Here is a 25,111-nt window from a genome sequence, read left to right on the forward strand (position 1 = left end):
AGATATGCTCCCAGCCCTATTTTTTATCCTTTATTTTGAAACAGGGTCTCTAAGTTGCAGAGGGCCTCACTAAGTAGCTGAGGTTGTCCATGAACTGCAGTCCTCCAGTCTCAGCCTTCCACTTACTGGGATTACAAGCTTGAGCCACCACGCCTAGCAAAAAGGTAACCTTTTCTAAACCCCAAAATTGTCAGGGGCCACGGGTGGAGAGGTTGAGACCTCGGGGCCTGGCTGGTCCCCTGCCCCTCGGCCCCGCCCACAGGTGTCTAGAGCCACGGGCACCCTCCTGTTTGCGCTGTTTGCAGGAAGGTGGTGTGGGCCGTGTGCACGGCAGCTCTCTGAGTGGGGCCTGCGCTGGGCCTTCCACAGTGTACAGCGCTGCCAGGCCTTGTGCCGAAAGGGCCTCCTTCGTGCTCCTTTTATCTATCTTTCCTTCCTTTCTTTCCTTCTTTCCTTCTTTCTATACTTTGACCAGCATGTCAGTTTCTCCAGTTGGGAGAATTGTTGAGCAGCTCTGGACTCGGGTTCTGTGGGAATGGAAGTCACAGAAGTTAGGCCAGGGCGGGGACAGGGCGGGCGGCCACCCCTCAGCTGCCACCGCCCGGCCGCCGGCGAGGTCAGGGCAGAGCCGCGCAGCCTGCGTTTGGCCGGGAAACCACGGACAGCGCACTGTCCTCTCTTGAGCTACTGTGTCCAGTGGAGGAAATCGGGCCTCAGGAAGTGGCGGTGCCGCTGGTTACAGGCCGTGACGGTGCATCTGTGAAGTAGGAGACAAACGCGTCGCTTTCTAGTTTTCTTTCCGATTACTTTTGTTAGAGCAGCATTGGCATTACCTGTCCTGTTCTTGGTTAAAATTAAACACAGCAACTCTACGTGACGCTTGCTCCCCTCCGGGCTCTGTCCTCCCGTCTCAGCCGGGTGAAGGATTGCAGTGGAGTCCTCCTGGAGGTGTTCGCTCTGTTACTTTCGTAGATTCATTTGGGTTTAAATACCTTGAGTCAAAACGAGCTTGCCAACTGTAAGTTTTTAATTTCTTTTACACCTGTTTTCAGTTCCCATCTTGATTCAAGGTGTGTAAACTTGAAATATTGTAAAATACAGCACGGAGAACCCTTCAGGTCTCAGCCTGTGGATGAGTGCGGATTCAGGAGATTGGCTGATTTTCCACACCTGGCTTTTCTCCTCATATACAAACGAGAGTGTAGAACCAGGCGTGGCGGGCACACATGTAATCCCAGCACTTGGGAGGCTGATAAAGTAAGGTCGCAGGTTCACAGCCAGCCTCAGCTACTCAGTGAGACTAAGCCGGTTCTCAGGCTGAGACAGGAGGCTCGCAGTTCGCGGACAGCCTCAGCTACTCAGTAAGGCCCTTTGCAAGTCAGTGAGACCCTGCTTCAAAATAATAAAACACGGGGCTGAGAGTGCAGCTCAAAGGTAGAATGTCCCTGGGTTCAATCCCAAGTATCACACACACAAAATAATAAAAATAAACTAGAGTTTGTAGAATACCTGGGTCTTGCGTTAGGAGCAGCAACTTGCCTTCTTTCCTTTTCTTCCTCCTTTTATGCTTTATACAGTTATGGAAGCTTATGTGTGTACCTCTTTGTGCATATAAACTCAAATATGAGGTCTTATTCAGAAGCTGGGTCTGGTAGCACGCACTTGTAATCCCAGTACTTGAGAGGTTGAGATAGGAGAATCGCAGGTTTGAGGACAGCCTCAGCAAATACTGAGACTCTCATAAACCTAGAGAGACCCTGTTTCAAAATAAGAATGAAGTAAGGCTGGGGGTGTAGCTCGGAGGTAGAATGCCCCTGGGTTCAATCCTCAGTACCAGAAATAAACACAAACAAAAACAAACCAAGAGTGCTATTCCTAGTTCTCCGAGTTTCCGGCTCCGCCTTTATTTGAATAGACGTGTGTCCGTCCTTGGGCACTGGCGCGTGTGTGGCAGAACATCTTGATGTGTATGGCTGGCTGCGAGGCTGATCATGTACTAGCATCTCTTGTGCGCTTTGCAGCACCCCTCCTTCCAGTCGTGCCGATGGCGTGTGATCCGGGCCACACCTGGGCCACGGAGTCCAGGAAGGCAGGCGCCCCGCGTGAGCACCCACCCAGGCCTGGGCCGGTCCCCAGGCGTGTTGTGTGCTGCGCCTCCAGGAGGGGGCGCTCTGCTGAGCTCGTTAAATTGCACAGCTGGCGCGTGCGCAGTGAATGGTGACTCACTCATTCAGAGGTTAACCACTGGAGCAGTATAGAGCTGAAATGCTGGCCTGGCTTTTGATGTAGAGCTGCCAGGGGCTTTCCTTGAGCTCCCTTTGACTTCGTCTCCTGGGAAGTGCTCCCGAGAGTGTGTTTTTCCTTTTCCGTGGTGTGGATATTTCCTGTCCACCCTGGGTCCTCTCAAACCTGCAGACTGAGGTGCAGTGTTCCTGCGCCTGCCCTGGCCTCTGGGCTTCCTAGTCCAGGGCTGCAGGGTCACAGCCCTAGCTGTTGCGTTTCTTCCAGGTGGTGGGGCTGTTGTGCCAGATGAGTCCACCTCACATTTGTATTTTGACTTTTTAACACACAGCAGTTTTTTCTTTGTTTTTTATTTTTTGGTGATACTGGGGGTGGAACCCAGGGGCTTTTCTACCTCGGGGCTGTACTCCCAGACCTGTTTTATACTTTATTTGGAAACAGTCTCACTAAGTAGCTGAGGCTGGCTCCTCCAGGCTGGGCTGGATGGTGTTTTATTTCAGTTTGAGGATGTGTTGGACACCAGGGCAGGCAAGCGGAGGCTGGTGCCTGTGTGCTCAGCGAGCACCCCGGCTGCGCCTCGTCCTCGACAGCAGTCAGAACCGTTGCTGCAGGAGATGGGCGCGGTTCGTGCTGCTGTCTCCTTCTTGGCATAGGGCGTGGTTAAGGGGCGCATAGGCCCACATGGCGTCCTGCACACCCCGGCAGTTATGAGGCGGTAGTCTGCTGACTCACACCTGTCCACATACTCAGCAGCTGGCTGAAAGCAGGTGCCCAGAGGCTTCCCTGGAGCCCACCGCCTCCTCCCGCTGGCTGTCGCTAGGGTGTCCTGCATCTCCACACTCAGCAAGCCAGGTGGCGGCAGCCGCTGGCACGCCCTGCATGTGTTCACGAGGTGACTTGGACCTTGTGTGGAGGGATGAGCGCAGGGCAGGGTCCCGGAGCTGCCTGGCCTGCCCCGGAGCCCCCGGAGCCAGCCAACTGCGGGGAGCTGGGAGTTGTGCCCTGCTTGCCCGCCCACTCCCCTCGGCTCTGCTGCTTGGAGGGCGGCACTTTTTACCTCTGCTGGGACCATGCAAGCCGCCCTAAACACAAGTGAACACACACTGAGTAAGCTGATGTTTATTCAGACCAGTTTTTCTGTTCTGTTTCATTTCACTGTTTTCAAATGTAAGCCTGCTGCATCATCTTGGGGGCCACCGTAGGTCATGGCAGTTTAACACGCGCCAGTGGACATGCCCTGTCTCTCGTCCACCTACGGCAGTTTAGCAAGCGCCAGTGGACGTGCCCTGTCTCTCGTCCACCTACGGCAGTTTAGCAAGCGCCAGTGGACGTGCCCTGTCTCTCGCCCGCCCACGGCAGTTTAACATGCGCCAGTGGACATGCCCTGTCTCTCGCCCACCCATGCTCTGCCACTCTGCCAGGTGAAGCCGTTCCCCAGATGAGCTTCTCCCGCAGCCGCGCCGCCGAGCTGTCGAGCTGTCGTCCGCAACGTCGTGCTCTTCCCTGGCCCCACCGGCTGAGGCTGCGGCCCCTCCCTCCACCACGAGGCTGGCGCTCAGCGCGTGTGCCGCCACCACCCAGACACAGGGTCTCGCTGGCCCCGAGCGCACATGGTCACTACTCCATCGTTCCGTCCCTGCACAATGGGCATCACCATGCCTTTGAAGCAGGAGGAGATGTTCCTATAAGTTGTATCTAGAGACAGAGTGGAGATTGGTGGATGGTAACCAGCAGGGTGGTCACCATGCGTCTGCAGGCTTGGCTCCCGCTCTTGTCTAGGGATCTGCTTAGCTAGTGGTCCGTGGCAGTCAGTGACCTTGTTCATTCTGTGTTCAGCCACATCAGCGGGAACAAGATTGGCTGGGAGAAGGCCGGAAGCCACACGGAACCGCAGGCACGGGGAGACCCAGGAGACCAAGCTAAGGTACGAGCCTGGCTTTCTGCTCTTTGTTTCTGGCCCAAGGTACGTTGTATTTGTGATCAATTTAAAGAAAGTGCTTAGAGATGGGCAAGAAGGAAGGGTGCGGAGCAAGGCGGGCCCAGCGCAGCTCGCCGTGCTCTGCAATGAGGTCCCGAGCCTCGGGAACCACCTTCCTCACGAGTGCTTTTGAGAATGAACTGAGAAATCACTGGATGTGCTGGGAGTGAACTCCATCTCCCTTCTTACCTGCTTGTACCTATGGTCGTCTTTTGAAATGTCCTTTTAGTTTGCAAAGCCGTGTCTGCCGCACTTGGTCCTGAGAGGAGCAGGTTGGTATACAGAGGGCCTTCTGCAGAGCAGAAGCAGACTTGAAACTTCAGCATTAACTAGTCTTACTAGTGAATGGTTGTCCTGCAAGTGCACGAGAATGCTTTGTGAATACCTATCATTTTCAAATCACTTTCCAAAGCTCTGAGCTGTTCTGCATCTTTATTCTCAGGGATAGGGAGAGTGTAGAAGACACTAAGAAGTACCCGTGATTTATTCTTAAGACTAATTTTGGCACTCGTGTATTAAAGGATAAAATGAATAACTTAATTGTAAACCATCGTAAAGTCATTTTATTCCAAAACAGAAAACAGTGTATGTATTCCCGGTAGCGCTAAATCAAAGAATAGACAATTCTCATTTCTAGCATTTATTTCTTTTTTTTATGCTGCAAGCTTAAGCAATTTTTATTATTACAAAGGTAGAAAGAAGGGACAGAAATTATTAAAGCCCTACGTCAGAGAGGTGACATAGTGGAGTGCCTTGAAGGTAAGACACGCCAGCATTTATTCTACTTTTTTTTTTTTTTTTTTTTTGATGGTGCTAGGAAATTGAGCCTAGGGACACTCTACCTCTGAGCTACCCCTTAGCCATTCCTATTTTGTATTTTGAAACAGGGTTTCACTGAATTTTGGAGAGTGTCACTGTGTTGCTAAGGCTGGCTGTGAACCTGCGATCCTCCTGTCTCAGCCTCCTAAGTACTGGGATTACAAGTGTGTGCTACTGTTCCCAGCCCAACATTTATTCTGATCAAGGAAAAAGGAAATCTTATTGTGAGAGTAATAATTGTTCTTGGGTGATTGCTCAGAAGGTTCAGATGATGGCAGAGCCTCCTTTTGGCCTCGCCTCTGGACCACTGCCTGGCACCGCCCAGCCCTGAGCTCATCACTAGGTCTAAATGCTCTGTTCTGTGCACTCATTGTGTGTCTGCTGGCGATAGCTACAGAACAGGTATTTTCCACCTAAGCGTAGACCATAGCCATTGTGTTGAGTACGATCAGCTTGAACTTTTTTGTTTTTGTTTTTGCTTTAATTTTTGCATGCATATAATTGAGTTTGAGGTTTTTCTTTTTTTCTTTTTATTTATTTTTTTAAGAAAAGGGGTCTCAGCCTGGCCTGGTGGCACATACCTGTAATCCCAGTCCTTGGGAGGCTGAGACAGGAGAATTACAGATTCAAGGCTAGCCCTGACAACTTGGTGAGATCTTGTTTCAAAATAAAAAATATAAAGGTCAGGAGGTGTAGTTCAGAGGTCGAACACCACTGGGTTTAGCCCCCAATTCAAAGCAAAGAAAGGGACTGGCGCACGGTCTTGCCGTGCTGCCCAGGCGAGCCCGGACCTCTGGGCTCAGGTTGCCCTCTTACCTTAACCTCCAGCGCGCTGGGACCGCAGGCATAGGCCGCCCGCCCGGTGGGCTGGGCGGAAATGCCATCTGTGGTAGCGAGAGCAGGACTTGACCCACCTAGACGTGACTCCAGCTCTGCGAGTTGCCGGTTGGCCGGTTGCGTAGGTCTCTGAGTGTTGCCTGTCCTAGAAATACTAGCGCGATGCTGGGGAAAGCAGATACACAGGACCGGGCCAAGCTGGTGGGTCCGAGAGCTGTGCAGGCGCCGAGGCGGCCACCAGGGCCGAGGGCTCCGAGCGGGTCAGGGAGCGGAGCAGCCTCCCACAGTGAGGCCGTGCGCCTCCACCCACCCGCGGACCCGCAGAGGCGCACAGGCTGGCCTTGGGGCTCCGTGAGTGTGGCGGCGTTCCTCTCTGCAAGGCGATCCAAGGACGGGACAAGGCCCTTGTCGGCTCTGAGTTCTCCATGCCGTCACTGGAGATGACGCGTGACTCAGTTGCCCCCTCGCCCTTTGCTCTGCAGGCAGAAGGCTCTTCCACAGCCTCCTCGGGAAGCCAGCCAGCCGAGGGCAGAGGGAGCCAGATGGGCACCGTCCAGCCAATCCCCTGCCTCCTGTCGATGCCCACCAGGAACCACATGGACATCACCACGCCCCCCCTGCCCCCCGTGGCGCCTGAGGTGCTGAGAGTGGCCGAGCACAGGCACAAGAAGGGTCTGATGTACCCCTACATCTTCCACGTCCTCACGAAGGTATCACCCAGGGGCCTTGGGGTGGCTTCTGCCGTTTGACAGGTGTTTTGTCCTTCTTTCCTTTGTGAACCGTTTTTCTGTCTTACTTTAAACCATTTGAAATCACAGTTCACTTTCTCCTTTGTAAACACTTAACAAAAGAGGAAAATTTATATCTGTAAATATCATTCAAGAAAACCTTATGAAAGGTTTCACTTTCTTTTTTAATTTAGTTTAAAATGTTTTTGAAACTTTTAATGAAATAATGGCATCACATAGTTTTATGATTTGTAATTTTATTTTTATATCAACTTCCAAATTTCTTACACCATAGCTGGGTGTGGTGGTATATGCCTGTAATTCCAGCACATGGGAGGCTGAGGCAGGAAGACTGAGTTGGAGGCCAGCCTCAGCTGCTCAGCAAGACTGTCCCTCCCAAAAAAAAAAAAAAAAAAACCAAAAGGGCTGGGGTGGTAGCTCAGTGGAGTGTGCCCTGGTGGAGTCCCCAGTAGCACCCCAAAAAATGTCTGGCATTGTATTTGTGCCGCAGTGTCAGGCTTCATCCTGATGTCAGATGCAGTATCCCATGTATCATTTGTCCTTAGAAAGAAATGTCTTCGCCGGGCGTGGTGGCGCACGCTTGTCATCCCCGCGCTTGGGAGGCGGAGACAGGAGGATCGCGCAGGTTCGAAGCCAGCCGCGCTGGCGTAGGAGACCCTGTTTCTAAAAATAAAATAGGTCTGGGAGTGTAGCCCGGAGGTAGAAGGGCTTCCAGGAACCCCAGTACCACAAAAAAAAAAAACAAAAAAACAAAAAAAGAAAGAAAGGAATGTCTTCCCTTTTGGGCGGCTAGCTGTTCTTCGTGTATTTTGAGTTGTTCATCTTACTGAGTGTAACTTTAATAGTATGGATAACAAAAGCAGGAGCACAGGATTTTGTGCATAGGCAGAAAATGCAGCTTCTTACAGTGTCATCGTTGCACTTGGCTAGAGTCCTCCCGAATGCATGCTTAAGTCTCCCCGTCTCCATGCCGCATGGATGGAGTTGTGGATTGTGGCGTCACCAGTGCATCCACGTGCACTCAGGCCTCTTCAGTGGTCTGTAGTCTTCATGTTGGCATTTACAGTCGTGGGCCCACAATCGAACAGCGGCTTCGGTGGCTGGATTATCATCCAGAATCGTGTGTTATTAACATGCTCTTGTCTTTACCACTATATACAATCAGGGCTTTTTTCTCTGCTTTCTGCAATCCATCTGTGGTTTGTAAAATGGAGTCAGTAAGTATAAAAGACTCCTACTCCACAGCAACGGGGAATGGACTGCTGGTCGACGAATCCAAACATTGCTTCTTTTTATAAAGTTAAGGATGTGAAAAATATTCAGCGAGTACTCTTGACTCAGCTCTTTTATTTTTTAGTTGTAATTGTCTCCAAATCTCACCTTACTATTTGACATTGGTATGCATGAATAGTATTGGTTTTCAGGTTGTGATTGTAAGGTAAATATTATTTTGAGGGTTCAACAGAAATTATGAAGGGTAAGTGTGGGAAAAACCAAGGTTTGGGGACAACATCTTTCAGAATGATGTGTGTGGAGACCGCGCTCTCTCCCTCGGGCTCTCCGAGAGGCAAAGCACCGGAGCCACCGCGGTCTCCACGCTGCCGGGCCTGCGGCGGGGCAGTCAGGTCCATAGGAGGCACGTAGTCTGTACAGCAGCCTCCTTCACTTCTCACGAGTTTCAAGGGAAGCTATTGCCAAAAAGACTATGATCGAGAAGAGAAAACTGTGTTCAGATTTTAAGATGCTAGGCCTTTTCTCTGTGGGAGTAGTTTAGGCCAGGATGCACTCTGCTGTCTGAGCTGAGTAGCTCCGGTACATTGTCCAGGCTGAGACGTTGGCAGGATCTAGAGAATCATCAAAGCATCGTGATTCATAGAGAAGACCCCCAGGTGACAGTGGTAAAGACACGTAGTTACCGGACTGATGGAAATGAAATACCAGGGAGAGGGGGAGTGACGTTTTAAAATTAAATTTATGTGAAAGAGAAAACGTTACAAGGTCATTCAGAGTATATACATCAATATATTTAACAGACACTGGAGATCATGAATGTGTTTTTATTTTATGGGTATCCATAGATAACATACAAAATATCGAGACGTATCTTGATGCCCTAAGTTAACCTGAGACAAAATGGCGGAGTTCCGGCAGCATGTCGCCCTGCCTGTTGGTGGCGTGCTCCCGAGCCACGCGCAGCCCTGCCGCCTCGGCCTGGAGCCGGGCAGGGTGGGGCTCCTCGTGGCCTCGCCAGCAGCGAGAGTTCACTGAGCACCACCACCCAGTGGAGAAGCCTAGTACACGCCGAAATGGAGCGTTCTCTTAGGTAGATCGTTTTTTTATATGTGGTGATTTTTAATGAAAAGCCGGGTAAAGAAAATTCACCGTTTCATTTTCAGATTACCGAATTCCTTGGATTACATGTAGGTCATTAAAAATGATAAGTTTGATCACACATGACCATCTTGATCACACATGACCATCTTGATCACACATGACCATCTTGACTATAAATAAAAGTTGCGAGTTCCCAGTGTTTTCTACTTGTTGTCTGGTGTGATCTGTTTAGATTGTTTCCAAGACTGGATCATGTATGTGTTTTCTTTTGTCCTTGGTTTGGGGGTTAAAGCTAAAGTCATTTAGGGCTTGTGAGTCACACGTTTGCCCTACAGACTAGCGACTGAGCCCTCCGCACAGCTCAGTGTGGGCCAGTTCAGCCACTGACAGGAATAGATTTGCAATGTCCTTAATGGAGATGATACAGTGTATTTCTGAGTGTATTGTAAATTCAACATGAAAAATGTGCACTATTATTCTGCTTTCTTCCATGCAAAGGGTGAAATCAAAATTGCTGTTTCTATTGAAGATGAAGCCAACAAAGACCTGCCTCCGGCCGCCCTGCTCTATAGGCCAGTTCGTCAGTATGTTTACGGAGTCCTGTTTAGTTTGGCAGAAAGCAGAAAGAAAACTGAGAGACTTGCTTTTAGAAAGAACAGACTTCCACCAGAATGTATGTACTGTCACAATCCATTGTTTGTTTTCCTCGATGCCTCGTAATCTCTTGTGCTTTTTCTAAAGCCTTAGAAGAACCGTGGAGAGTTCCCCCAAGAGCCTCCATGCGCGGGAGGCCGGGGTGGAGCCCCAGGACAGGAGGCGAAGGCCGCCTGTCCTGAGTCCCGTCCCAGCAGCGAGCTTGTCTATCGAAACGATACAGCAGCGGGTGTGCGCTCTAAGCCGAATGATGCTCTGAAAGCAGCCTGGAGTTGGCGTTGCTCTGTGACGACCACCGCAGCAGGCGGGACACCCGCGTGTCCGCTCTGTGTGGGTGACGTGCAGGTCCCCCTCGCCAGCAGCGTGGAGGCCGTGGGGCTGGAGGGGCCCTTGCGGGTTTGCTGTGGCTCCCCTGGGCCTCCAGCAGCAGTGTGACCTCCCAACGAAGCCCCAGAGGTGGGGGAGTGGTCAGAGTGTCGTTTGAAATATTGCTCAGAGCTGAAGGCGCTTTCCTTCATCTTCTAGTGCGCCGGTGTCTTATGGGAAGATGATGTCTTTCTATTCTTGGGAATTTTATCTCCTGATGGAAGGAATGTCAAAGCCACGGTGCATTCACTGGGAAATACAGAAAAGGTCCCCAAATGTAGAGTCTAAAATAACAACGGTACGCTGAGCATGGTGGTGCACACCTGTAATCCTTGTACTTGGGAGGCTGATAGCAGAGGATCGCAGGTTTGAGGCCAGCCTCAGCAACTAAAATAGTATTATAAATTTTGGAAATCAGCTGGGCGTGGTGGGCATGCTTGTAATCCCAGCATTCGGGAGGCTGAGACTGTAGGATCCCGGTTCACTGACGGCCTCAGCTACTTAGTGAGGCCCTGTTTCAAAATAAAGAATAAAAAACAGGGCAGGGGATGTAGCTTGGAGGTCAAATGCCCCTGGGTTCCATCCCCAGACCCGCAAAAAAAAGGAAAAAAAAAATTGGAGGTCATAAATGACTAGGTTGGTGTGTGTGTGTGTGTGTGTGTGTGTGTGTGTGTGTGTGTTGTTGGTGCTGGGGATTGAACTCAGGGCCATTCTACTTCTGAACTACAGCCCTAGCCCTGTCTTTTTTTTATTATTTGGAAATAGGGTCTCACTAAGTTGCAGAGGGCCTTGCCAGGCTGTTGAGACTGGCCTTGAACTTGTGATCTCCATGCTAACTTGGGTCACTTTTAAAGGAGACGTTTGGGCGCCCCCGTGCGGTAGGAGATGGCCTCGCTGAGGGCGGAGCTTGCGAGCAGCAGGTGCTCCACACTAGAACTTTACGTGAAGTTCAGTCATTTCTTACACTTTTGTTTGCAGTTTCTGTGCCAAAATTGTGATCCTTGTGGCTTTAAAACAGCGCACCCCTCCCTGCTCTTCCCTGGGGTGTTGTCCTGAGAGCGACGTGGCCTTGCTCGTGTGGCTGTGGCTGGCGGAGGCCACGCCGGCCCCACGGGCCTCGTCGCCTCTGCCCTCTGTCCCCGGCAGCTGGGACGCTAAGTGTCCCCAGCGGCTCCTCGCTTGGGCAGGCCTCCTCCCGTCCTCCTCTCGCTGGCGTCTGCCTTCGCACCAGGCTGGCTACCATCCTTCCTGGCCGGGTTCCGGCCCCTCGCCCTCACTGCGTGGTACTGCCCTGGTTCTGGGGCACGAGGTCTTCTGTGTATTTTGTGTATTTGCTTATGAATCCTGAAAGTGGGGTTACCTTTCCACAGCAGATGTCCTCCTGGCAGTCTCTGTAGCATCTCTGCTGTCCCGGAGCTGCCTTGACAGCCCTCCTGCCGGCCTTCTGGCCGCTGTGCTGTGCCGGCCCATAGCCGGGTGCGAGGCTGGCGTCTAGCCAGCACACGGGAAGGGCCGCAAGGACGGGGCGGGGCGCTTGGCTGCCCAGTCCTCTCCAAGCACGCCAGCCCGCGGAGGTCAGAGGCCATGGGAGCAGAGGCAGGTGAGGCCTGCAGAGGGTGCCATGGACCTGACGGGGAGGCAGGAGGCCCGCAGCAAGGAGGCCTGGCCTCCTCCCACCCCCTCCCTCCTCCCCAGCACCTCCTCTGTGAGAGTGGAAGTTGCTTTTGTGCTATTGAAGGACTTAGTGGGGTTAAGATGAGTGCTGCAGAGGAGGAAATTAGGAAGTTGTGGGCCAGGAGCCCCTGCTGACGGGGGATGGTGATGGAGGGCCCACGCTGGGCACTGTTCTTGGTGAGGGCAGGGGCCTCCGGTTTCAAAATAGAGAATAAAAAATAGAGCTGGGGGTGTAGCTCAGCTAGAATGCCCCTGGATTCCATCCTTAGTACCACAGAAAAAAAGGAGAATTATTTTATTATTATAAGTAATGTATAGAATGTTGCTTTGTCCCACGGTTTTCCCTTTGTGGTAAAAGGTTCTGGGTGTTTTTGTTTTGTTTTGTTTTTGCAGTACTGGGGATGGAACCCAGGAACATTCTATCTCCGAGCTACACCCCCAGCCCTATTTTTTATTTTTATTTTGAAACAGGGTCTCACTGAGTTGCAGAGGGCCTCACTAAGTAGCTGAGGCTGTCTGTGAGCCGCGATCCTCCTGTCTCAACCTCCCAAATGCTGGGATCACAGGCGTGCGCCACCACGTGGCGGTTTTTTTCTGTTTAATCATCAGGATTGCGTTGCACAGTATGGGTTTAGTGTCTTGTCTTAGTCCCTGGAGTTGGGCCAGGCCTAAGAACCTCAGAGGCCTTCACTGAGGCGCAGGCACTGCCCCGCCTCCCCTACTACACGGGAGGGGGACACCGAGCCCTTGTTCAGTGGTGTCCAGAGGGTCCACCCAAGCTGTCCCGTCGTGCTATCCCTAAGGACAGGCTGGGTGCCTCTGCGTCTGGCGCAGGCTCTGCTACTCCCTCATCTTCCCGCGGGGACAGATGTGTGTTTCCTGAAACGGGTTCACGTTTTGCACGTCCTGTGTGTGTGGCAAACCACATACTGCTTCGAGAGTCAGGGTTCCTGCCCTCCTGGCTGTGTCTGGAGAGGAGTCCCCACAGCCCTTGCGCTTGGGCGCCTGGAGCTGGAGCGAACGCTTCTGAGGGCACCAGCAGCCAGGGCGAGAGCCTCCCGGCCCACCTGGAGCGAAAACCAGACTTACCGCAGTGGGATGATTGCCAAGCGCGATAGAGAGGCAAGCCACAGCACGTGGAGGGGAAAGAGAAACGTTGGAGAGAAAGATTTCGTAAGATTCGCTCTTGAGCTGGGCGTGTCGGCTATCCCCTGTAATCTCACCCCTCAGGAGGCTGAGACAGGAGGATCATAGAGGAGGCCAGCCCCAGCAATACAGCGAGGCCCTGTTTCAGAATAAAAAATAAAGGGCTGGGCTTCTAGCTCAGAAGTAAAATACCCCTGACTAATCTCCAGTAGCAAAAAAGAGAGAGACAGACAGACCAACAAACAGACAAAGGGAGAAAGCTAGGGAGGAGAGAAGGAGAGAAGCCCAAGAGACTCTTAACAATTCGTTTTTGTTGTTTGATTGGTACTAAGGATTGAACCCGGGGGCAGTCTACCTCCAGCCCTGCTTTATTTTTTGTTTTGAAAGCGTCTCACTACGTTGATGAGGCTGTCCTTGAACCTGTGACCCTCCTGTCTGGTGGAGCCCCGTGTTGGCCACAGCTCACTCATGCTTCCTGGCCCACTCTCCTCTTGGGACCACGCAGCCTTTGTGCCCGAGTCGGGGAGAAGAGGGGGCCCGGTGGCCTCACGCCATGATCCTGTGTGTGCTGACTACTGCCAGGGAAGCTTCTGAAAGCTGAGCTGGGCTCCCAGTGGACCCAGGTCGGGGACACTTAGATTGTGCGTCTAAGGACAGGGTCTGCCTCATGACGGAGATTTGACTGCCTTTCTACCTGACACCGAAAAGTAACTAGTAAAAACAAATAGAGTGTATATCTGCACACACTTGTGTATCTGTGTTCTTGAATTGATGGGCTTTTCAAATAAACCATTTTGAGTGTTTCAAACATCCCTTTAACATTTAAATACAAAAACAGTAAAATGTCAACGAAGGAGTTTGCCTAATGATGGCAGTAAGCTTTTCGTAAAAGGCTGGCCTTGGCAACTGTCCTCCCTGTCGCCCTGTTGCGAGCCTCACAGCCTTGGTACAAAGGTGTCCGGCCGGGGCGCGGCCCGGGCGCAACCAGGATGTTTCCCCTGGTATAATACTGTTACCTGCCCTGTCAGGAGTTGAAACGTGTTGAAGCATTTTTTTTTCCTGTTACTGATAAACTGTTAATCCAAGTATCTTAAATGCTGGTGATGTTCCTGACATGCTAAGAGATGATTGTATTGCGTGGCTGCTTAGACTTGAAGTAACCTGGAGACAGTCCAGTTATCTGTGTAACTGTCGTGCAGGGGAGTCTTCGGAATCTCTCACCTGCCTTAGGCGTGACACGAGAGAGAACGAACCCAGAGGGGGCCTTGTGCACATAGGCTAACGTGAAGAGAAAACGAATCCTGCCCCGGTGTCCGCCCGTGGTGACCGCTGGTGCTGGGGTTCGGACTGAGCACTTTCCAGGTCACAGGGCCACGCTCGGGTTCTAAACTAAAGGAAGCCTCTAGTGACTTCTGCAGTGGACACTCAGATTTTGCCGTGAGAGTATCACCTTGGTGCAGCTCTGAGGGATTTTAACATGCCACTGGCCACGTGAGTGGTCTTCACTGAATTCATACCTTCCGAGTGTTTCTCTGGATCTATGTGGAAATGATGTGGGGAAATGTGCATGTTCCTGTCTTTTTAAGATTGAGTTGATTCTAGTAGCAATTAAACACGGTGGCTAAGAGGTCACTGTTTCTGTATTGTGTGAACTTTGAACGTCTTTTCTACCTTTTGAAGGAAAACTTGGCGCTGTGTCTAAGTCTTGCTGAATATGATAATGGTGTGCTGGCCTCACTGGGGACTCAAAACCTGAATACTGTCTCTACTTGTGTCTTACTGGCCACTCGTTAGAGTTGACTGTTTACTCAGGATGGCTGCTCTTAAGTCAAGTGTCTGCCAAGCACAAACTATTCCTCAAGTCCGATTCGTGAAAGGATTTGTGTAGGAAAAGAGCTTAGCCAGCTACCCAAGTTGAATTTCCATGTTGAAATACCCAGATAATTACATACTTCTTTGAATCAAACCTATTACTTCTAAAACTATTAGCATAGGTTGCAGACAGTAATTAGTTCTAACAGCCTTGATTTACGCGCTGGGCATATGGGAAACCCAAGTCATGATCTGACGGAGAAGTCTAAGTGTGGCCCCACTGCAGAGCCGCCTGAGCCGTTAGTGGCCCAGGGGAGCACAGGTGCAGGGCCCGGCAGCCGAGGGGTGCCGGCTCCTCCCTGGACCAGTTTGTGTTGCGCAGTCTGGGGTCGGCGAGTCGCGTGCCTCAAAGTGTCTCTCTGGTTTCCTTCCCTGCAGTCTCGCCAGTGATCATTAAGGAGTGGGCAGCTTACAAGGGGAAGTCTCCTCAGACCCCGGAGCTGGTGGAAGCCCTGGCCTTCCGGGAGTGGACCTGCCCCAACCTGAAGCGCCTGTGGCTGGGCAAGGCGGTGGAAGACAAGAACCGCAGGATGCGGGCCTTCCTGGCGTGCATGAGGTCCGACACCCCAGCCATGCTCAACCCCGCCAACGTGCCCACCCACCTCATGGTGCTCTGCTGCGTCCTACGGTGCGTGCGGGGCGGCGCGGCGCCCACCGCCTCCTACACGGAAAGCCCGCTCTGGGAGTCATGTTGTCTGTCGAGAGCTGTGTTGACCACCTATTTATATGTATCCTAGAAACATGCTTTGAGTATGTTCATAACAATGGTGTATTTGAAGTGGGTGTGATGGTGCACACCTCTAATCCCAGTACTCGAGAGGCTGAGACAGGAGGATCGCAGGTTGGAAGCGGGCCTCGACTACTTAGTGAGATCCTGTTTCAAAATAAAAAGCTAGCTGGGCATGGTGGCGCATGCTTGTCATCCCAGCATGTGGGAGGCTGAGACAGGAGGATGTGGTTTTGTGGCCAGCGTCATCTACTTAGTGAGGCCCTCTGAAAACTTAGTGAGACCCTGTTTCAAAAAAAAAAAGAATCAAAAATAGGGCTAGGTGTGTGGCTTGGAGATAGAACGTCCCTGGGTTCCATCCACAGTACCCCCAAAAAAATAAAAATAGAAAAATAAAGCAGTAGATTGGCTGTGGTTCCTCTGGCCTGACACAGAAAAGTGCCCCCTCTGGGCCCTGCCCCCATGCTTGTTCACATGCCCTGTGTGGCGGGTCCCTGGCTTCTTCCCTCTCCAGAGCCTGTATCTTCCCCGGTACGCCGTGTGCTGACCCGCCTCGCCTCCCTCCTCTCCTCGGGTCCTGTCTTTCTGGCATTAGGAAAGGAGGAGCAGAGCTGTATTCCTGTTCATGTGTGTGTGTTACTGGGGCTTGAACCGAGGGGCAGTCTGCCTCCAAGCTTCACCCCCAGCCTTTTTTATTTTGAATTAAAGTCTCATTGAGTTGCTGAGGTTGGCCTCAAACCTGCAATCCTTCCGTCTCAGCCTCTCAAGTACAGGGCTACAGCATGTGTGCGCCAGCCACCATGCCCACCAGCTGTATGAATTTGTTTGCAAACACAGCTGGCTGCCCGTGGCTGGGGTTTCCTGCCCCCATACAGTGGGCCTTCATTCAGGTGTGACAGGCCTCTCCTCGTGGTTGGAGTCAGCCTCTGGGGAGGCACCCAGAGGCGCCTTTCACCTTTGCTGCTGCTAACATTCTGTGTGCTGAGTTATAACCGCAGTGTGGACGAGGGAGCCGTCGGTGTGGAGCATTGGATGGCCAGCAGCAGAGTCGAGGAGAGCAGCACAGCAGGGCTGGCTGGGTGAGGGGCAGAGCAGAGGCCTTCTCTGGTCTTTTTCTGTGATGCTGAGGACTGAATGTGGGGCATTGTGCGTTCGAGGCAAGCACTCTGCCTCTCGGCTACGGAAGGTCGGGAGGTGCGGTGGGCAGTCAGTGAGGCCCTTCTCAGCAGACAGGCAGGTCAGCAACACTGGGCCAGTTCCTGGAAGGATGGAAGTCAGTGGAGACCTGGGGAGGGGGCCCCGCCAGGTCAGGCCCAGCCCTGGTGCGCAGGGGACAGAGCCGAGCGCCTCCAGGCCGTGTCTCTGACCGCTTTGTTGTCTAAGAAGAGCGCTGCTGGCATTCCAACCAAGAGGGCCCGTGCCCCAGAGTCTACGCTGCCAGCGAACCAGGAAGGACCTCGAGCAGGCGGCCTGTGCTGCACCGGCCAGGGCTCTGTTCTGCCGGCAGGTCTGGGTACAGGGAGGTGAGGGCTGCCGCTCAGACGGTGCAGGTGCGCAGAACCCCCGAACGGACGTGGCCTTGGGGGATGTGCTGGAGAGGGTACATTTTGTGCTATGTCTATCTAGCCACCAATTTATTTTTTATTTATTATTTGTTTGTGTGTGGCACTGTATGTGGGTGGAACTCAGGGCCTGCTACCTCTAAGCTACACCCCCACCCAGACCTATTTTATATATTATTTGGAAAGAGTCTCACTAAAACGTGGAGGGCCTCACTAAGCTGCTGAGGCTGGCCACAAACCCGAGATCCTCCTGTCTCAGCCTCCCAAGTGCTGGGACTACAAGCTGCACCACCACGCCCGGCTGCAAGTTGAAAGGTAAGTGAGAGTGGAGTGTAAAGTATGGTTCAGAGGGCAGAGGGCGCTGTGCTGAGCACGGCCTCCCGCACGCTGGGGCTTCCCGGACACTATTTCTTTTGTTATTTTATTTATTTTTCTTTTTTTGTCAATACTGGGGGTTGAACCGAGAGCTTTAACTGATGCTGACTGCGCGCTCTACCACCAGGTCACATCCCAGCCCCATATTCACCCTTCCATCGGTCCATCCCTGATTAAAACTCAGACCATTGCATTTAAGATTTGTGGCACCCAGTCAATTGCCAAAGATGTAATTTTCCGCATTACAAGTGTGTACAGTTTAAGGAAAACTGAGGTTACCTGTTTTTTAAAATATAGAAATAATCACTATCATTCCCTTTGAAATTGCGTTTCCCTCTTTTTACCACAAAGTTAAAATCCTAATGCTTTGTTTCCCCAACTCTAAAATGAGATGGTAAACTGGGTATGGTGGCGTGCACCTGTAATCCCAGTACATGGGAGACCAAGACGGGAGGGTCGGGGGTTCGTGGCCAGCCTTCTCAACCTAGGGAGACCCTATTTCAAACTTTAAAAAGGGCTGGGGGTATAGCTCAGAGGCAGAATGTCCCAGGGCTCAATCCTCAGTACCACACACACACAAGTCAATGAGAGGACAGTCTTTCCTGCCTCTGAGTTGCTGGATGGTCGGTTCACTTGAGTGTGTAATGTCTCAGACCTGTGCCGGCACACGGTGACTGAGTGTGTAAGATGCCAGATTGAGCGTGAGTGGAAAACACCTTTCTCGATGGGCTCGGTGGACCTGCACCTCCCTTGTCTGTGCTCCTATGGCTGGTATTCGAGAGTAGAGCGAGTCGGGGGTCAGACCAGCTGACCCTGGTTTTGCTGCAGCCCCGGCCTTTAAGCTTGAGAAGGCATCCTGAGCGGGTGGGGTTGGAAGGCGCCCCTGAAGCAGTCGCCAGCTCTCCAGACCACCGAGGCGTCTCCGGAGACCACGCCGCGGTCATCACAGGTTGCGTCTAGTGACCAGCTGCAGGCGTGGTCAGCGTGTGCCGGCATTTCACTTCTGTGCCACACACCAGTGGTGGTGTGCTCTGGGTGTTGGCACCTGGGCAGTGTTGCTGCAGAAGGGGAAGCCCACGGCTCTCAGCTGCAGCTGCTCGTAGAAGTTGCCGTTGGGTGCACCCCACTGAAGGCAGTGACCTCAGTGCCCGCCTGGGCGGCTCCCTCGGGTTCCCCCTGCCATGGACCTTTGCGCCACTTCCCAATGGCTTGCTGCCTGGCATCATGAGATCCATCTTTCATACGGTGACCGGGGTTCTGCTTCCTTGGCATCCTGGCCTGAATTAAAGCAAACCAATCATGTGAACAGGCGCTGATTTAGTGTACTTTCAGGGTTTAAACGCTTCACGAGAGTGAAGTTGTATTAGAAATCACTGGCCAAGCCGGGTGTGGAGGCACTCGCTTGTAATCCCAGCATTCGAGAGGCTGAAACAGGAGGATTGCAGTTCGCAGCCAGCCTCAGCTACTTAGACTCTTCGCAGCTTACTGAGACCCTGTTTCAAAATAAAGAATTAAAAAAAAACTAGAGCTGGGGTTGTCGCTCAGAAGTAGAATGCCCCTGGGTTCCATCCCCAGTACTGCAAAAAAAAAAAAAAAAAAGAAAAGAAAGAAATCACTGATCATGCTGAGCGTGGTGGCATCTGTCTGCAGTCCTAGCAACCCAGGAGGATTACAAGTTTGAGGCCTGCCTGGGCAATTCAGTGAGACTCCGTCTCAAAGTAAAAACCAAAAGGGCTGTGGATGCAGCTCAGTGGCGAAGCTCCTTGGGTCAGAGTCGCTGACCGGGGTCTCGAGTGCACAGTCATGGGCTGGCTGCCTTCTCATCTGTGGTTGGCGTCAACGTGTGACAGTATTAAAGCTGGACGAGGGCCCTGGGGCTCTCTTGAGCGCCGCGCTAGGTTTCTACCGGCAGTAGGTGACCTCGGCCGACACGCCTGACGTCTCTGTCCCTCCCCAGGTATATGGTGCAGTGGCCCGGAGCTCGGATTCTGCGGCGTCAGGAGCTGGATGCCTTCCTGGCTCAAGCACTGTCCCCCAAACTCTATGAGCCCGATCAGCTGCAGGAGCTCAAGGTAACGTGTCGGCCTGGCCCGTGGTCTTGGGGAGCGTTGCTTTGGGTTGGGGTGGGAGGCGATCGCCCTCACCGGGCAAAAGGGCTCAGTCCTCTGAACTCACGCTCCTAAATCGAAGTGACTTGAGAGCCTTCAGGGCCAAAGAAGCCTTTGCAACTGGCTCCAGTTTTGCCGTCCCCAGTTGCCGTCGGGCGCACCCCACCGAAGGCACTTTCGCAGAGAAAGGTTTCCCCTTGTTTACCAGCGGGTGTTAATTGTTTTCCATAGCAGGAAATAAATACACTTCTCGTTTTTATTTTAGGAGGGGCTTGATCTTTAGAATTTCCTAGCGTCTAGCCAGGATTCTTTTTCTTAGTTCGTTCCGTTGTTCCTAGTTTCAACTTTAGTTTTCTCTAAAAATGATTCCTTACCCCTCTCGTATTAAACGGTTCCTTTTTAAGAAACCATTGGAAGAGCGGCGTTGCACTTCACCCCAGGCGCAGGCTAGTGAGCGTTTACCCTCCTGTTCCTTTTCATTTTGCCTTCTGAGTAATTCTTTTTGTTCTTTGTTTTGACAGTATTTATTTTCTATTAAGTTGTCACCCAATTTTTTAGTGTGTGTATCTTTTTCAGTATACTGTTTATTAGTTGCTGTGTTCACATGATTGGAATTTCTTTCTAATTTCTATATTATGTATTAGAAAGTTCAAGACTTTCTCAAGTCAGCTAAAATTCCTAGGTCTGCCTTTTATTTTTAATGCACAGGGGTTTTCCTTTGCTATCGGTTATTTTTTTTAACACAGTTTCATTTGGAACCAGTTAGCCCCTTTTGCCAAAGTCGCCTTCTCTTTTAGTTCTTTTTACCGTTCTTTACGAACGCATCTTTTCCCTTCAGAGGAATCATAGACTCGCTTTAGAGCTTTCCGATATCTGACAGGTGATGCTCCATAGATTCTGATTTTCCCTAAAATTACCGTGTTAAATCGCATAATTTGGTGTCCAGTGGCACTCGCCTGAACGCAGAGTCCCGCAAATTGCGTCCTTTACGTTGTGCATCAAGCTTTTCTGTTTGCCAGGCAGAGATGTGACTGTCTTTAATGCTTTTGTTTTCGGTGTCAGGCAGTGTGGTGGGCCCAGGCGGGTCCTTCCAGCCGCCGCAGGCCGTCCTCGCCGCAGGCTGTGCTTCGGGGGGTGGACACTTTCCTAGAGTGGCGCCACCCTCTACCTCTCCTCCTGTTTCTCTTGTATAGATTATTCCTTCAGTATTGACATCCCAGTTCTGAAAATCAGACCGCCAGGGATCAGGTATGGCCGCCAAGCCTATCACCATCCACCTCCTTTTCCCGGTCCATCTTCTCTCCCATGCCCTGTCATTTCGGATCCGCGCGCAGGGTGTCACTTTTGGAAACCAGTCACGCACAGCTTCATGGGGCTCCTTTGAGTCGTCGTGCTCATGGTTTTCTCCTGATTCTTCATCTAAGGCAAGATGTTTCTAGATGAGAGAGAGAGAGAGAGACGCACGCCCCGTGCGGGCGCCGCCCTGGGTCTTCTTGCGTGGAGGTCTCCGGCCCTGCTCGTCAGCCCAGCCGTGCCAGAGAGCGCCATTGCCAGAAAGAGTGCACATTGAGGAGGAGCTGTGGAGGAGAGCAGCGTCTGCTTGAGCAAGGGAGTCCAGTTGTTTTGTTTTTTCCCCTCCTCTTTTTTCTTTTTTTAAGAGTTAACGATCCTCTCAGTAATCAGATTGAGAACTGATAGGGATAATCCTTGTTTCCGTGCTACCCGAATTCCTCTGCAGAGCTGAGGGTTCCAGAATTCACAGCGCTGGAAAGTTAAATTTTAGAGCTACCTTTTCATCTGCCCGCTGGCGTTTTCTGGCACACGGGAAGCACCGGGACACAGTCGCCTCTTGACTGTCGCTGTTGCCAGGCCAGGGCCGAGGCTCAGTGTGCGGTCACCCAGACCCACGCTCTCCCGTCAGCGCCGCGCGCACGCGTGGCCACCCCAGGAGACCAGGCTCTCATGTGGACTCTCATTGGCGTTCCTGCCGGGGTTCGGTGGGGAGAGACACTGCAGCCATTACCTTAAATGAATTTATAAGAATCGCTGTCATCCACGCTTTCTCCGTCTGCCATGTCCATGAATAATTGAGTGTCCTGTCTGTGTGGCCCCCTGAACACCTGTGACAGTGACTGATGACCCTCATTTTCCCCTGTTATATTTTTTTAAGCATTTCTCTTAGGTTACCAGTGTGGACTATAGTTATGAAGGCAAAATGAGCCCGGAGCCTGGGTTTCTAGGAGGCAGATGGAGGAGGAGGAGGAACTTTGTACAGTTGTAGTATCGGTCCTGTTTCTTCTCACGTATTCGTGACATCCCCATAACTGCCTTCAACTCTCTGACAGTTGCACATGCCGAGTACAGAATATAAAAGATGGAAAATGAAGAGCTTGAAAGGCAGTAGGGTGTGCAACATGTCTGCGCTGCCGACATGTGAGGATGCTTTTGCATATAAGTAAATAAGACAAAGTAAGAGCCTGTTGCCCAGTAGTTAGAGGTTAGACAGAGTCCCTTCCCTGGAACTTGGTTTTAAAGATACTTGGACAGACATTAAATTCCATATTTATATTTCTTATAAGTCAGATTTTTTTGTGTGTTTCTCTAGTTGAGAAACTTTGGATTTGCTGAATATTTTATCCAATTGGTACAAAGAGTAATGAGGTCACAATGAATACTGCAGACATTTCTGCAGTCCAGGGTTCAAATCTGGGTTCAGCCGATCCATAGCTCTGATTTTGAGCTCTGACCATTTGTACAATGAAGTACTATTAGAAGCCCTCTGTCCAGCTGGGTGCGGTGGTACACACATGTAATCCCAGTTCTTGGGAGGCTGAGATAGGAAGATCACCAGTTTGAGGCAAGATTCAGCTATTTAGTGAGACCATTGCAAATAATAAAATAGGGCTGGAGGTGTAGTTCACAGGTAGAATGCCCTTGAGTTCAATCTCCAGTACCAAGAGGAGAAGGAAAGAAGGGAGAGAAAGGAACCTCTGTCCTGTAGGTGCTGAGGGAATGATTTAGAAATGTCCATCAAAACATACGTTAAGAAAGGCCAATTCTGATGCATATATGCTAAGTTTCTCATAAGCATTACATACTATTGTAATGTGTTGAGAGAAGGAAAACCTAGTACTCAATATAAGTTTTATTTTTTTTTTATTATTATTTTTTTTTTTTGGTGGTACTGGGGTTCCTGGAAGCCCTCTTTCCTCCGGGCTACACTCCCAGACCTATTTTATATTTTTGAAACAGGGTCTCTTACGCCAGCATGGCTGGCTTCGAACCTGCGCGATCCTCCTGTCTCCGCCTCCCAAGCGCGGGGATTACAAGCGTGCGCCACCACGCCCGGCTCAATATAAGTTTTAAAAATTGTTTAGCTGGGCGTGGGTACACTCTTGTAATCCCAACATTTGGGAGGCTGAGACATGAGGATCTGGGTTTGCGGGCAGTCTCAGCTACTACTTAGGCCCTTTGCAACTTAGTGAGACTGACCCTGTTTCAAAATAAAGAATCAAAAATAGGGCCGGGGGCTGTAGCTCGGAAGTAGATGCCCCTGGGTTTCATTCCTATTACCTCAAAAAAAATTTTGAAGGGAGCAAAATCTGTTTTAAGAAGTTCTCTTTGATTAGCCAGGCACGGTGGTGCAGGCCTGTGAACCAAGACAAGAGGATCCTAGGTTGGAGGCCAGCCTCAGCCATTTAGCAAGACCCTGTTTACAAACAAAAGTGCTGGGGGTATAGCTCAGAGGTGGAAAATCCCAAATCCAAATCCCAGTTAAAAAACAAAACAAAATTTCTCTCTGTTAAATTAATGGTAGTTGTCATTACTAAAACTGAAAATTATCTTGAAACTGGAAAAAATTTTGTTTTATTAATGTGGTACTGGTGATTAAGCCCAGGGCCACTCTACCACTGAAATACAACTATCTATCTCTCTTGTCTGTCTGTCTATCTGTTTTGTGATACTGGGGATTGAACCCAGAGGCATTCTTCCTCCAAGCTCTACCATCAGCCCGATTTTTTTTTTTTTCCTTCAGTACTGGGGATGGAACCCTGGGGCATTCTACCTCCAAGCTACACCCCCAGCCCGATTTTTTATTCTTTATTTTGAAACAGGATCTCACTAAGTTGTAGAAGGCCTCACGAAGTAGCTGAGGCTGGCCACGAAATGGTGATCCTCCTGTCTCAGCCTCCCAAGTATTGGGATTATAATCATGTGCGACCACGCCCAGCAGTCTAATCTTATTATTTGGAAGCAAGTTCTCGCTAGGTTGCTTGAGAGCCTTGCTAAACTGTTGAGGCTGGCCTTGAACCTATGATTGATTCTCTTATCTTCAGCCTCCCAAGTACTGAGTTTAGGGACCTAGTCGCTACACTTTTTTAAATGAATAAATAAATATGGCCCAACCTAGGTGTGGGGGTGCTCACCTACAATCTCAGCGCTTGAGAGGCTGAGACAGGCTGCAGGTCAAGGCCAGCCTTAGCAAGGTATTAAGACCCGATTTTAAAACTAAGAAAGGGCTGAGGGTGTAGCTTAGAGGTAGAATGGGTTTAATCCCCAGTATCAAAGGTGGGGGCGCTTTAGCTAAGTATGGTGGCTCCCAGTCAGAACTGAGGGTCAGGATTAGGGTCTAGCTTGACGGTAGACTGCCCCAGGTTCAGTCCCAGGACTCCCTCAGTACAGTTCACCCGCCAGTGTTGAGAAGCCGCATTAGTCTGTATGTTTCTATACAGTCTTGCCCTCTCCTGTGCTGTGTGCACCTGCCAAGGTTCTTTAACTCGGCTTGGAGGTGGCAGTTTGGCCATTAGTTGGTAGGGCTTTGCCTGTGCCGTCACCCACAGCAGCCTGTGAGCAAGCGGTGCTCGCAGGCTGCTGCCCAGGCGGGCAGCAGGGCACTGGGCAGAGTCTGGACGGATACGCACCTCTTTAGAGCACCGCAGGCCTTCGCACTCCCCCAACTCTTGGCCCAGCCCCTCTGTTCTCTGGTAGGCAAGGGGTCTGGGGCCAGAAGCGCGGCGGTCTCACCCGGCCAGAAGGCTCCGTGGGCCCTCCTGCATAGCAAGGGCCAAGCGGCCCGAGGCCCGGCGTGGTGCTCACTCAGGCCGCCTCCGCTCTGCCACGGTCCCCAGGCCCAGCTCTTCTCTGCTGGGAGGATCCTGCTTCCTCTGTGTAGCTCAGAGATGGAGTGGCTGGAAACACACCCAGTGTGTTTCCTCCGTTCGACCGTCTCTCCACATTGTACAGAAATAAACGTAGACATCGAGTTCCATCACTCCGCCCCCTGCGTCTGAGCAGCCGCGGGGCACAGGGAGCGAGGGCCAGTCATGTGCAGAGGGCAGCAGTGTAGGCAGACTGCCCCACACAGTCACCAGTCGTGTGCAGAGGGCGGCAGTGTAGACAGACTGCCTGCCCCACACAGTCACCAGTCGTGTGCAGAGGGCGGCAGTGTAGGCAGACTGCCCCACACAGTCACCAGTCGTGTGCAGAGGGCAGCAGTGTAGACAGACTGCCTGCCCCACACAGTCACCACTCGTGTGCAGAGGGCGGCAGTGTAGACAGACTGCCCCACACAGTCACCAGTCGTGTGCAGAGGGCGGCAGTGTAGACAGACTGCCCCACACAGTCACCAGTCGTGTGCAGAGGGCGGCAGTGTAGACAGACTGCCTGCC

At 51.6% G+C, this 25,111-nt stretch overlaps 1 protein-coding gene across 1 annotated transcript in view; it reads left to right on the top strand.

Annotated features, from left to right (window-relative positions):
* The window catches only part of FAM120A (family with sequence similarity 120 member A), a gene marked incomplete at both ends in the record, with an annotated part of 92,271 nt that overhangs the window by 53,846 nt on the left and 13,314 nt on the right, over positions 1–25,111 (top strand). The window contains 5 exons of the mRNA XM_080709038.1: positions 4,078–4,165; positions 6,358–6,585; positions 9,457–9,631; positions 15,049–15,298; positions 19,292–19,406. Coding sequence (XP_080565164.1) covers positions 4,078–4,165; positions 6,358–6,585; positions 9,457–9,631; positions 15,049–15,298; positions 19,292–19,406 — 856 coding nt within the window. The remainder of the gene's footprint in view (positions 1–4,077; positions 4,166–6,357; positions 6,586–9,456; positions 9,632–15,048; positions 15,299–19,291; positions 19,407–25,111) is intronic.

This window comes from Muscardinus avellanarius (assembly GCF_963383645.1).
Source record: "Muscardinus avellanarius genome assembly, chromosome: 13".
NCBI lineage: Eukaryota > Metazoa > Chordata > Mammalia > Rodentia > Gliridae > Muscardinus > Muscardinus avellanarius.